The sequence below is a fragment of the Heterocephalus glaber genome, unplaced genomic scaffold (assembly GCF_053883595.1).
Source record: "Heterocephalus glaber isolate CG9 unplaced genomic scaffold, H.glaber_assembly_v1.0 deba00001613, whole genome shotgun sequence".
Taxonomy (NCBI): Eukaryota; Metazoa; Chordata; class Mammalia; order Rodentia; family Bathyergidae; genus Heterocephalus; species Heterocephalus glaber.
Window position 1 is genome coordinate 38,900,480 of NW_028258384.1, and position 15,118 is coordinate 38,915,597.

General features: G+C 37.2%; 1 protein-coding gene across 4 annotated transcripts in view; it reads right to left on the reverse strand.

Annotated features, from left to right (window-relative positions):
- Trpc5 (transient receptor potential cation channel subfamily C member 5) overlaps positions 1 to 15,118 on the reverse strand; it is a 320,316-nt gene that overhangs the window by 10,833 nt on the left and 294,365 nt on the right. For all 4 annotated transcript variants that reach the window (XM_021241600.2, XM_004861420.3, XM_004861421.3 and 1 more), the window contains 2 exons: positions 2,106 to 2,306; positions 1,840 to 1,881 (listed from right to left, as the gene is read on the reverse strand). In XM_021241600.2, the coding sequence (XP_021097259.1) occupies positions 1,840 to 1,881; positions 2,106 to 2,306 (243 nt within the window). The remainder of the gene's footprint in view (positions 1 to 1,839; positions 1,882 to 2,105; positions 2,307 to 15,118) is intronic.

Sequence of the window (15,118 nt, forward strand, 5' to 3'; positions counted from 1 at the left end):
GAGGCGTTCAGTTTCCTTCTCAGGCTCTCAGTGAAATAAGAAACCTACACAGGTAATAAAATATTCTTAGACCATCTTTGCAAGGAAAATCTTCACAGGACACAGCCATTTGCTGTTTTATATATATATATATATATATATATTCCATTGGCTAAATGACTTATTGTATCTCTGAATTTGGTGGCAGAGTGTGCCAATCAAATTTACCAGAAAGGAAAGATTTCTACCCAAGCATTAGGTAAATGAACATATACTCAAATTTATAGAATAGTGAGAATAGAATACTCCTTGAATAGTCATAGTCAATATCTTTTCCCATCAGTCTGGATTGAACTTTAGTATTGCTAGTAAAATGGAGAATTTTTTTAAAGGTGAGAATCACCAAGTCTGCTACTAATTATGTAGTAAAGATATTTTCCTTGAAGTCAAATTATACTTCGTTATAGGGCTACCCTCTTTTTACTTAGTGGGGGAGGGAGATGGCTCACACATGTCAATATGATTTGTATTAGTGATGGTGATAATAATAATTATCATTTACTGCAATGTGATAAGCACTTATGACATGCAACACACACAACCTAATTTTCATGACACCATAAAATAAGTTTTATTTTCCTCATTTTATAGATTAGAAAGCTTAGGCATAGTGATATTAATTGACTTTTCCAAGATCACACAACTAAGTAAATGTAAAATTTGAAATGAATATCGTAACCCAGCATGGACAATGTATCTAAAAGCATACTTTGATTTAGTATAATCGTCTTATATGCTTTATATTTTTTGGCCTGTCAGTCGGGATATTAATCTATATGTATGATAATTAACTTTATAAGATAGATAATAGACTTTATAAGATAGATAAAATCTTTATAAGATAAAAACTTTATAAGATAGATAAATGAATCGGATGCTGGCAAAAAGAGGGGGTGGAAGAAAAGTGGTAAAAAAGAATTAAGATGTGTAATGTATATGTACTGATTCCCTGCAATGAATGTAATCATTATGTACTGCAAACATGGACTAATAAAAATAAAATAATAAAAGATCAATCAAATGGCAAAAGGAATTTAGAATTCAATTCTACTTCAAGCTGGTTTCAAGGCCTATAGTAATACTAGCTAATGCTATATGTATTACTTCTGTTACTCTGTGAACTTAAAGAAGTCATTGAGATGCCCAGTTACCAATTTTTTGTGATAACTATGAAGTAGAGAATGAAGCCAGTGAATCCTGCCTGTGATTCATTATGTGCAAGTATGCAATAAGAGTTGGGGGCAGTAGTGAAAGTAGGGTCACCTACCAAATTCTGTATTTCCTGTTTCTCTTTTTAGTTATGGCCTAAGAGGAACAAAGTTAGGGGAGTGACCTGCAGAATAAAGTTAAATTTCCTTTAAGCCTGGCACATTTTTCTACTGTGAGTTTCTTTTGATCAGGAAGGTGAGAGATTGTTATCTTTTACTTGTGATTTGCAAGGGTTACTGTAAAGAGATGTTTTATATATATTCTATATATATATATATATATATATATATAACATGTGTGATATACTGTATTTTAGTAATTATATTGTATGCCATTTTCTAGATGAAAAGTCATTTAACCAGCTTTCCACTGTTGGATATTTAGGTTGTTGCTAGTTGTTCTGCTATTACTAGCCATGCTACAGTGAACAACCCTGTTTATGTATCTTTTTGCTAGTATATTGATAAGATATAGTTCTAAATGGGGGATTACTAGGTAGATATAATCCAGACATAGCGAGAGTGGAGTTTGCTTCTACTCCATAGAACTACTGAAGAACTATTGTACTTAGTCCCTGTGTGGAAGTTTTACCTGATAATGTTGATTTTGTATGAGGCTGTCAGCATGGCGTTCCTGTAATGGAAAATGGAAAGAGAAGTTACATCAACATCCCAGAATCCTACCCTCCCACACTCATCTAAATATATTTCTAAATGTTAGGACTAGAGAATGATAAAAGTGCTCTTGCCTGACAAACTCCCCAAACATAAGTAAGTTGGGTGATTTTTATGATGTTCAAGATAGGAAAGAAGAAATAATTTTGTTTAAAAAGGAAACATAGTTTCTAAAAGTCTTACTGTGAAGCTTCTCAAGTTGTGTCTTCTCCTACCATCAGGATCTCTTTTAGGGCAGAAGGTATTGTTGAACCAGTTACCAAGATATAGAAATGATTTGGGGCTGGGGATGATGTTGAAAGGAGGTGGCAAGGTGCCTCCTTCATCAAAGTAACTCATCCAGAGCTTCGTCCTTGCAAATTTCCACTCAATATCAGCATGATCCTATGAAAGACAGAAAGAAGTTCAGTCTTCCAATGGGAAACTGCAAAATATACTCATGTGTCTTTATAAACTTTCTACTTGCTTCTATAAGGGACAATCTGTCAATAGCTACATAAAATCAAATTAAACATACTCTGTAAATTCAAATTATACCTTCCTGGTAATCCCACATTTAGAACTATGTCTTATCAATATACTTGCAAAAAGTTACATGAACAAGGCTGTTCACGATAGCGTTTCTAGTAATAGCAAAGCAACTGGCAACAACCTAAATATCCAACAGTGGGATGCTGATTAAATGTGTTATCTAGAACATGGCACCTAATAATGTAACTATTAAAATATAGTAGACCACAAACATTTTATATATAGAATATATATATATATAGAATATATATATATATGCATCTGTCCAAGACCTCTAAGTAAAAAAGCAATATAAACCACAATATATGTGCATACAGTGACCTCATTTATGCAACTGAAAAACTCTTTATGCTACACATTCTTATGTTTTAGGCAGCCACATACTAAACTTTCAAGGTCAATAGTCATTTTTAAGAGGTTGTAATGGGGTAAGGATGGTTTCTTTTATAAAAGAAAATTTGAAATTTGAGATAATTTACATAGAATAAAGTTAATCCATTTTATGTGTTTTGGCAAGTATATATACCTTTGTAGCTACCATCATAATAAACACATATAGAAACACACATTTCTAGGGCATTGAAGATCTTTATGGACTAATGTAATCACTACCACAATCAGGATATACCACAGTTCCATCACCCTCTGAAATTCTCTGGTATTGCCCCTTTATAGTCAAACTCTCCCCAATCCCTAGACTCTGGCAACTGCTGCTTGTTCTCTTCCTATAGTTTACTTTATTTGTGGGAAATTTTTTGAGACTGGCTTATTTTACTCAGCAAAACACCTTTGAGATTCATCTATAGTTTTTTATATATCAATAATGCATTCAAACTAACTGCTGAGTAGTTTCCCATTATATGGCTGCACAATGGTTTGTATATTCATTCACCCCTTGAAGAACATTGGGGTTGTTTCCAGGTTTTAGCAACTATGAATAAGACTGCTATGAACATTCACATACAGGTTTTTGTGCAAACACAGATTTAATTTCTTTAGCTTAACTAGTACTGGTATTGAGAAGTTTTGTGAAAAGTCTATGCTTAATTTTATAATAAATTGTCAAGCTATTTTCCAGAGCATCCGCACCATTTTTCTTTTCCATCAGTTGTTCTGTATCCTCTTCAGCACCTTGTTGGTATTTTTAAGTTTAGCCATTCTAAAAGGTATAGAGTAAGATCTCATTATGGATTTCAGTTGCATTTCCCAAATGGGTAATGATGCTGAGCCATCTTTTCATGTGTTTATTTGTCGTCTGTATGTCCTCTGTGGCAAAGTATGGGTTCAGATCCTCTGCTCACTTTTACTGGGTTGTACACTTAGCTTTGCATATATGCATGAGCTTGTAAATCCCTAGGAGTGTGTTGGAAGTTTGCAAAGGCCATCTATGGATATCACATTCCCCAAATTTTCCTTTACATTTTTGGTCAGCCTTTTGTCAGCTATTATAGTTCAGGTTTGGATGTCCCCCAAGAGCCTCATGCACTCATAACCAGGGCTTTGGGGGAAGTTGATCAGATTATGAGGGCATTATTGATGACTTGCTGTTAGGAAGTGGGGTCTAATTAGAAGAGGCAGGTCACTGCAGGCATGACCTGGAAGGGTACATCTTCTTTCCCAACTCATCCCTTGACTCTCTGCTTCCCCCTTGCCATGACATGAAGAGCTTTTCCATTTTCCTTTTCCTGCCATAGCCCCCTACCATGCCACCCTACATTGGAGCCAGGTGAGTATGGACTGAAACGTGAGGCAAAATAAACCTCTCCTCCTTTAAGTTGTGGGTGTCAGGTATTCTTTCCCAGAGAAGAGGAAAGAGAGTGAGACATCACCCCAACAGGTTCATCACAACAGGCAGCTGTGTTGTTTAACAATTGCCATTGTGTTTGAAACAAACATACTAGGGGCAGCCTTCTTTGAATGATCTCTGAATCAGGGCACATAAAAATAATCCCTATAAATAGGGCTTTTCCAGGGAGCTGTTAGGATATTCCCGGGGAGCCCATGATATCCCCATGGAGTCACCTTGATCATCTCTACATTCAGCATCCAAAATGGAATCTCAGGAAGAAGTAACACATCGCCAATGTATTATTCCTACTAAGATGATTAACCTGCATTTGATCATGAGGAAACCATCAGACAATTCAAGTTGTGAGGCCTTATACAAGACGACTGGATTGTATTCTTAAAATGGCAAGACAGAAAACTATTTTCTTGTGTTAAAAACTAAAATGACATAATAATCAAATGCAATGATTGATCAGCTTGATCAGTTGTGAAGGACATGTTTGGGATAATAAAGGAATTTGAATATAGACTTCAAATTAGTAATTATTAATGTATTTTTGTTAAATTTCTTGAGGGAAATAGTGTAATAGAATATGTGTTAAAGTACTTGGAGTGATTATCATGATATTGGCAACTTTCAAATATTAAAAAAATTTCCTCGAGGCCTCTCCATTTGTATATAGTTGTGTAAGCTTTGTTTGCTTCAGGAGCCACAATAATTTATGATTCATACCTATCCAATTTTAACTTAATGCCAAATAAGGTGGTTCATGTAGAGCCTGTGTGGATCAGTGGTACAGAACATGTTTAGCATGCACAAAGCCCTAGGTTCAATCCCAGTATTACCCCCACCCCTAAAAAGATGCCTGATGTGGTAAATGGAATAATGACTCCTAAAGATGTCCCTTTAATTTTTGGAAACTGAATATTCATGGAAAAGGAGAATGATTTTGAGATGGAGAGATTATCCCAGGTGGGCCCAATCTAATCATAAGGCTGCTTATAAGAGAAAGACAGGAGAATCAATGTCAGAGTAATACAATGTGAGAAAGACTCAGACAGCCATTGCTATCTTTGACTATAGAGATGGGGCCGTGATCTAAGGAATGCAGGTAGCCTTTAGAGGCTGAAACAGACATGAAAAATGGATTCTTTGCTGAACATGCATTTATGATAAAAACCCTACAAAATATTGGAATAGATGGTTTCTACCTCAAACTGATAGAAGCCATCTATGAAAAACCAACAGCCAATATCATACTAAATGGTCAAAACCTGAAATCCTTCACACTCAAATCAGGAACAAGACAAGGATGTCCACTATCACCACTCTTGTTCAATATAGTTCTGGAAACATTAGCCACAGCAATTAGACAAGAGAAAGAAATAAAAGGAATAAAGATAGGTAATGAAGAAGTCAAATTGTCATTATTTGCAGATGACATGATACTCTATATAGAAGACCCCAAGAACTCCACCAAAAGTCTTCTAGACTTAATAACCAAATTGAATAGTGTAGCTGGATACAAGGTCAACACACAAAAATCAATAGCTTTCCTCTACACAAATGACAGACTCACTGAGAGAGAAAGAGGCCAAATAATTCCTTTTACAATAGCATCCAAAAAACTGAAATACCTAGGAATCATCCTAACAAAAGAAATCAAAGACCTCTTCTCTGAAAACTATGGCACTCTGAAAAGAGAGATTGAAGATGATATCAGAAAATGGACAGACATCCCCTGCTCCTGGGGAGGAAGGATTAATATAGTGAAAATGGCCATACTTCCAAAGCTGCTACATAGATTTAATGCAATTCCAGTTGAGATCCCAGCAGCATACTTCATAGACCTCGAGAAAACAATCCAAAAATTCATTTGGAGCGAGAAGAGACCCAGAACAGCAAAAGCAATTCTAGGTAACAGAGACATGGCAGGGGGTATCACAATCCCCAACTTGCAACTATACTACCAAGCTACTGTGATAAAAACAGCATGGCAGCATGGTACTGGCAAAGAAACAGACTTGAGGACCAGTGGAACAGATTAGAAGATGCAGACACAGCTCCAGACACACTCAGCCATCTCATCTTCTGCAAAGGAGCCAAACACCCTCACTGGAGGAAAGATAGCCTCTTTAATAAATGGGGCTGGAAAAATTGGGCTTCAACTTGCCAAAGATTTAAACTAGACCTGTATCTCTCACCATGCACTAAACTAAAATCAAAATGGATTAAAGATCTAAATATTAAAATAGCAACTCTGAACCAGTTGGAACAGAGGTTAGGTAGAACGCTTGAAGACATCGGTGTAGGAAAAGATTTTATGAACAAAACCTCAGTTGCCCGTGAACTAGCACAAACAAACAACAAATGGGATCTCTTCTTATTAAAAGGCTTCTGCACAGCAAGAGAAACCACCAGCAGTGTGAAGAGACAACCCACAATGTGGGAAAAAATCTTCACCTGCTCTTCCTCAGACAAAGGTCTACTATCTCGAATCTATAAAGAACTTAAAAAGATCAGACCTCCCAAATTTAAAGACCCAATCCAAAAATGGGCATCTGAAATGAACAGACATTTCTCAGACAAAGAAGTAGAAATAGAAAATAAATCCATGAAAAAAGTTCAACATCACTGGTCATTCAAGAGATGCAAATGAAAACAACACTGAGATTCCACTTCACTCCAGAAAGAATGGCTGCTATCATGAAATCAACCAATAACAAATGCTGGCGGGTCTGTGGGGAAAGAGGAACCCTGCTCCACTGCTGGTGGGAGTGTAGACTGGTGCAACCACTGTGGAAATCAGTATGGAGATACCTCAAAGAACTAGGACTGGAAGTCCCATTTGACCCTGCTATTCCACTGCTGGGGATCTTCCCCAAAGAATTAAAAGAATGATACCACAGTGATATATGTGCACCCATGTTCATAGCAGTGCAGTTTGTAATAGCTAAAACTTGGAAACAGCCCAAATGCCCATCAACTGGAGACTGGATAAAGAAAATGTGGTTTTTTAATAAAATGGAGTACTACTCAGCCATAAAAAATGAGAAATTAGAGACATTTATAGCTAAGTGGATGCACATTGAGGCAGTACTCTTAAGTGAAATAAATAGGACACTCATGAATAAATACCGAATAGTTTCTCTGGTGTGAGAAACTGAAAGTGTAAATAAGGACTAAATGTATAATAGGCAATGTGAAATAGGAAGAAAAGGGGCAAAGGAGAAGTAAGTGGGAGGGCTAGGGGAAAGGATAGAAGGGAATGGGATTAATATGAGAAAATGGAAAAATAGGAACAAAATCTTTGTAAATAGGGAGGAATGGAGGGGTTGAATGGAGGGCTGGGAAAGGCTGAAAAATAAGAACCAAGAGAGGCTATGTAAAGGTGCAAATCTCCAATGATGAATGTCATTATGTTGTATACCTGAAATGTACCATTGATTGGAATGAATAATCGATAATGCAAAATAGGAAGAAAAGGTCCAAAGGGGTAGGGGTAGTGGGAGGGGCAGGGGAAAGGAAAGAAGGGAAAGGAAAAATGATGAGAAATGGAAAAAATGGAAATAAAGTCTTTGTAAATAGGGAAGGGTGGAGGGCGTGAAGGGAGGGCTAAGAATGGGGAGAAAATAAGAACCAAGATGCATTATGTAAAGGTACAATTCCCAATGAGAAATGTAATTGTGTCGTATACCTACAATGTACCAATAAAGAATTTAATTACAAAAAAAGAAAAAAAATGTTGTTCATGTTTTATGATATACAACATGATATTTTGATATATGTACACATCATTAAATGGTTAAATTAAGCTACCTAGCACATCTGTCACTTAACACAGTTAACATTTGGTTTATGGTGAGGACATTTAAGATCTATTCCCTCAGCAATTGTAAATAAATGTATGATCGATGTATATGGTAAATGTTTATATAAAAACATTTATTACAGTAAAAGGCACATTGCCATTAATCCCCCCGCAAAATACTCCCTCTCACTTGGAACACACTTATCCCATCATTCTTGCCACTTGCTGAAGCAGTTGTGGAAGTCCTCTTTTATGTCTTTATAGGAGTGATAAAAAACATGCAGTGAAATTCTGCTCCTGAGTGCCATCCAACAGAAAGGTAAGCTCGTGAAAACATTACAGTGTCTCTGCATCCACCTTATTCACCAGATATGGCACTGTGAGACTCTAGCTCTTTCCCAAAGTCAAAATGGCAATGAAAGGTAAATGATTCAGGATATCAAGGCAGCCACAACAGTGCAACTAAAAACACTCATAAAAGAGGACTTCCAGTGGCAAGAAGCTGGGCATGGTCGCACATGCCTGTAATCCCAGCACTCAGGAGGCTTAGGCAGGAGGATTGCTGTGGGTTCAAGGGCAGCCTGGACTATATAGTGAGTTCAAGGCCAGCCTGAACTATAGAGCAAGACTCTGTCTCAAAATTTGAGAAACAAAATGATGGTAATCTTGAGTAATAAATCCTTTGCTAAGTCAGATGGATTCTAATTTTTTGCTTTCACTAAAGTTTGAGGAGAACCTAATCAAGTTGTCAGATAATAGATTGTTAAAAATATTATTGTTTGAACAGTCATTATGTGACTATTTGGCACATAACTCTGAATTTAAAAAATTAAATGTAAAATTTGGCATTATAAAAATCTATCCATTTACGTGTACTTATCTATATATAAAGGTTTTTTTATCAGTTACTTTTATAAAAATAGAAACTCTAGTTGATGCTGAGTTCTGTTCCTGAATATTACTCCATCTTCATTCATGAATATAATAACTAGTTGGGAGAAAATCTCTATTGGCATCTTTAACAAATGCATTTTTTAAAAAATATAATTTTATGCCTAATTATTAATTACTAAAATTTATACAATATTGTGTTCTTTTGAAAAGATTTGTGCTACTAGTAAATGAATAACTAATTCTGAAGAATGGTTTTATGATAGTTAAGCTTGAGAGCCTCACCAGGGGATTGGTAGAGCACACTCCTGATTGTATCTGGGTGGGTCATGGAGGTGTGACCTTGGATACTATATCTGGTCCCTTGCTCCTTCCTTTTTGGTGCTGCTCCCCTGCTCTGCTTCCTGGCCACCATGAACTAAACAGCTTTGTTCCAGTAGGCCCTTTTACTATGATATTTCTGCCTTGGTGAAAGCTACTCAAGGTCTGAATCCCCTTAAAACATGGACCAAAAATGGGTATAGTGGTGTATGCCTATAGTCCAGCCCTCTGAGAGACTGAGGCAGGAGGATTACAAGTTTAAGTTCAGCCTGAGCAATGTAGTGAGATAGAGAGACCCAGCCTCAAATAATCTTTTTATAAAAGGGATTGGGATGCAGCTCAATGCAAAGACCCTGGGTTCAATCTTCAATCCCTTACCCTCAATAAATTAAGCCTATTTTCCTTTCAGTTGTGGGTGTCTGGTATTGTGTCCTGCAAAAGGAAAACTAATACAAAAATTTGGTACTGAAGAAGTGGGGTTGTTGCTATGACTGTACCTGACCATGTGGTTTAAAAGTCTTTAGAACTTGTTTGAAAAAGGAGTTAGGAAAGGTTTGGAGAGGTGTGCTAGAGAAGCCCTGGAATGCTGTGAGCAGAGCCTGATGAGTGATTTTGGTTGGCCTTAGAATGCTGATAGGAATGTGGACCGTAAAGGTCTGGGTTAGGAGGTTTCAGTTGAGAACAAGAACTCCATTGGTTTTTGGACTAGAAGCCATGTGTGTTACAGTCTGGCAGAAAATTTGTCTACATATGGTCTCTTCCCTGAGACTCTGCAGGAGACTGAGATTAATGGTGGTGGACTAATTAATCTGGTGGTGGACATTTCAAGACAGCCCAACATTCAGGCTGTGTCATGAGTCCTGCTGGCAGCTTTTAGCCAAATTTATAGTGAGAATCTGGGGTAAAAGGCAGGACAGAAATTTTTGAAAAACTTAAATTTGGTCCAGAAGGAACCACATATAAAATTGGGGCCAAAAAGTGTGGTTGCGGAAAACGTCAGAGTGGTTAAAAAGAATCCAAGTACTTTGCATTAGAACAAAGTAGGAAAGATGCCTTCAGGGTGTCTCAAGAATTGGCCAAACCCCACATATCCCAGGTTCCAAGGCACAAAAATATACTCCGTTTATTTGAGAAGCAAGTGGAAGGGCCCCAACTCAAGAAGGCCCTCCTAGGGAATTGATTCCCCAGAGTCCATTTCACTATGCTCAGCTATCCAGGCACTTGAGGCTACTGCAGCCATGGTTCAAGGAGGCCTGGCTACTGCTCCTACTGATAGCAGACCTTGATATTGCCCATGTGATGCTAGTTTTACCAGCATCAAGAGTAATGGAGTCACAGAGACTTCCACCAAGAATTCAAAGGAAGGCCTGGAAGGCCACTAGTGTCCACCTGAGAAGGCAGTGTGTGAAGCTATGAGAAGGAAGCCAAAGATGCAATAGAGACCCCAGGAAGTTGCAGATGCCAGGAATGTAGAATGTCTGCCAATGAAAGCTGTTAGTGGAGCCAGCCCAAGAGACAGGCCATGTGGGATGCAACCAGCAAGGGAATAGGGCCACATAAGCCCTTTGGAACTCATATCTCACTGCCATGTACCTTGGATGCTCAACATAGAGCTACAAGACTTAATGTTTGTCCTGCTGAGTTTTGGTCTTTCTTTGGTCCAATTATTTTTTATCCTCTTATTCTTCCATTTTGGAATGGGGAAGTTTACCCTGTGCCATTGTATTTTAGAATTTTGTAACTTGCATTGTATTTTTACAGAGGTTCAGAGCTAAGAGTTTGCCTTGGAGTTTTGAAAAATCCTAGAGCTATTGAGACCTTGGGGAAGGGATTATTGTGTTTTCAGTTGTATTCAAGATAGTTGTATCGTTTGACCTTATGTTTATTTGGGGATTGTATATGGTTTAGGGAGATGTGTTTGGGTGTCAAATTGATAAGGGATGGGATGTGATGGTTAAGCTTGATTGTGTCAACTTGACTGACTTGGAAGCCATTCATCAGATTAGTGAAACACATTTCTGGGTGTGTCTAGGTGTGTCGTGGAGGTGTGACTTTGGGGAGTATATCAGTTCCCTTGCCCCTTCCTCTTTGGTACTACTCCCCTTCTCTGCTTTCTGGCTTCTATGGACAAAGCAGCTTTACTCCACTACTCCTTCCACTGTGATATTTCTGTCTTGAAGCCTGCTGATCATGGACTGGATCCTCTTAAAACATAAGCCAAATTAAACCACTCCTCCTTTTTTTAAGTTGTGTCAGGTATTGTGTCCAGTGTCAGGAAAGCTAATAGAGGTTTTAATATTTATTACCTTTGTCAATAGGGAATAAAACTTAAATTTCAATTTATACTTTTGTTATGGAGAAATGTGACAAAGTAATAAAAATAACAAAAGACCTTAATCCAAAAATGATATAACATTAGAATAAAATCATATGGGAATATGTAATGGTGTAAGAATTCAAGGAGAATAAGGAATGATGAAAACATTTTGCCCTTAAAGAAAAGTTTAGCTCTTTAGTTTTTTAAACATATGGTTGGTTATGAGTAATAAATCACTATGGTATTCAGATTGCATTTGATACATTTAAATGAGTAAATGGATCATTTTGTTTTAAATGTCAGACTACTATACTAGAAATTATATCCTTTGCAACTGTTTAAGCTTATGATGAAAAATTTAGAGGTCAACCCCAAATTATATAAGGAAATACATCAATTTTATTTTTCCAAATTCATTGGAGTATGCCAGCAAAATGTTTGAATGCCCTTAATGAGACTTTGAACTTAGACAGCTTCAATATATAAATTACTCTCTCTCTCTCTCACACACACACACGCACACACACACACACACACACTCAATATTATGGCTATAGTAACTATCACTTCCCTGAAATCCAGCCATTGGAGATGATGTTGGTGTAAGCAATTTATGATGCAGAGGAGGATAGGAGATAATAGCAGGATTAAACAGTGAGAGGCAGCATGCCATTGTGCAGTGAGCAGTGGTTTTGGAGTAAAATAAACCAAGGTTTGGAATATTGCTCTGCTACTTATTAGCTGTGTGACCTTATTCCAGTAGTTCAAGTTCTCTAAGTTATGGTTTCCTCAACTGTAAAAATGGAACAGGAAATGCCTACTAAGTTGAATTGTTGTAGAAGTCAATGTAAAATTCCTAGGCTACTGCCTAGCATGTAGTAAGAGCTATATAATTGCTGGTTCTTTCTCCTATATTTCTGAGCTTCAATACAGGGAACAAGCCCTAAATTCTCATTGTACTCTTTACCTAGAATAGCCAATCTTCATCTTTGGAAATACATTTATGTTTCTCTGATACAGTTCTTGAAGTAGGTATTCAATAAAAATGTCTTAAAGTGAACTGAATTAATTTTCAAACACAGAAGTCTATATCTAGACATATTTTTAAAAAGAGAGAATGATACAACTCTTGTGGATGTTCAGTTATATTCCAATGTATTTGACTAGATGTCCTGGTATCTGGAAGTGATTTGTTGGTTTTTTAGATTCCTGTATGAGTTTAGATTTTTTTGTACGTGTTTTCAGCAATAAGAAGCTATGCCCTTTTAAAAATATTTTTCAAAAGTCTGGGGGAAAATGTATTTGAATTTGACAAAGAATGGAAAGATGGCTTAGGCCAAGTTATAAACCACAGGCAATTTTTTTGAATTAAGGAGGCCTCCTGGTACTCTTCATTGCATCTATTCTCCTTAAAGTTTTAGCTAAGCATTTTGAAAACAGCTCAAGGACCCTCATTACTATCGTTCCACCCCCTGGTGCTCAGGCAACCTTGGGCTAGGAATTATTACATAATAATCTAAAAGAGAATTATTGCATATAATCCTGTCAACAGGTGTTTTACATTAATTTATTATTTATCAATTCATTATCAACTCACTCAGTTAGTCTTTTATTTCTGTTTGAGTAACTACCATGTGCCAGGCATTCTGCTAGATGCTGGGTACAGAGAGATAACTGATTATCCAGTGGTGATGGTAATACCACGAAGTACACAATTCGATGTGAGTACAGTGGTAGCAACCGAACCCTAAAGATCAGCAAATAAAAACCATGTGGTAGGTTTGGTTAAATTAGATGAGCTGTTAATTGATAAATACTCAGGTAGTCATTCATACATTTACTCACTCAGCAAATATGTGTTGGTTGTTTGGTAGATGCTGGGTGTTGTTATTATAGCAGTGAACAATAAACAAGACAGTCTAATTTATAGAAATCTATTTTATTTCTAACAATATAAATTGAATTAAAAGATATGGATGCAGCTTTTATAATCATATTTATCTAAAACTTTCCTAAATATATTATGTTCAGGAGGTTTCCATTCATTTGTATGGGACTAGCCTTTCACTGTATATAATAGACCAATCAGACTCTTCTCTTGCTTACTTTTAGTATCTGGTGGTGATGCCCTCTCCGCTACCTTCTCTATCTGACTATGACTTTGGAACATATTCTCAGATCATCCCCTGGCTGGGTGCTTGTTGGCTTTTTTCTTGTCCTGGGTATGGAGCCCAGGGCTTCCTACAGACTTAGGGAAGTCCTCTGACTGAGCTACACCCCCAGCCCAGGCTGGGAGCTGGGTGCGTTTGTGTGAGATATGACCTATACTTAGAGATAATGGTTCTGCTTCTTCCCAACTTCTCAATATTTTTAGGACTTTTGTGCTACCCTCATGTGCACATAGCCTTACAGATGTTTTCCAATTCAGATGCATGCCCTTCATTGCCTTAGACATTGTTAGCTCCAATATAGCAGGCCAGGGCTTCTATTTGTTTTAGCGCCTTTCAAAATATCAGCATAACATACTCTGGTTGTATAGCATACTCTCAAATGTTGTTGACTTTCTCAGATCCTGAGCACATGGCCATGCATAGGTCAAATGAGCATGTCTGTTCAATTTCACATTTCTCACAAAATCTATGCTCAAGGTTATTTTCCTTGCAATCAAACTACAAGGCTAATTTCTTACTAGCTTTTGACAGAGGCTTATGTACTTTCTCAGATCTCCTGCCAGCAGCCATCCTTCTTAGCAAATTGGAAAACTTTATAATGTAATGCAAAGGGGGAGTGGTAGGCACAAACCAAGTGAGAGCAGAGCTGAGAATAACCCTTAAGGAGAAAGGCTGCACTTAGAAATCTTGGGTTGTAGGGCAGGCTGGCTGGAGGAATATTTCGACAGGGGGACATTTTGGCATCCTTCCCATTAATTAGTAAGTGCTTCCTTTATTTAAGTGTAAGACTAGCTCTCTGTCCCTTTGATGTGAAAGCAACAAAAGTCACTGTGACATACATACGCCCAAGAGAAGCGAGATCACTCATTTTTTTCTGACATTTCAAGGAAGCCTCAATTGTAATTCTTTTTTATCACAGAATTCAGGACACACTTCTCAAATGTTGATGTGCATCAGAATCATACAGGGCATTTGTTCAAAATGCAAATTTCTAGAGCTTACCAGAAGCTCTTTGCATTGTAGTTTTGCCTCAGGGCTAAAAATACAATTTTAAAAGGATGTATTTTAATGATATTATAATTTTAACTCTATTTTTGTTTCAGTTAATTTAAAACATATACAACAGTCTTCAAAATGTAGTGCTCAATCCATTAGGGCCCGAAAGTGAAGAAAGTCCCTCACTGAGTACATCAAAACCTTTAATTCCTTCGCCTCTAACTTATCACACTTGTGCAGTGATCTAGGGAGGATTCAATTTCCTGTCACAGAATAGTCAGGAGTCCTGCTGTCCTCCTTAAGGTTTCTAGGGGGTTAAATTTACTGTTCAAGTCATTGTGGGGTGTGTTAGGAATTACTTTGATACTC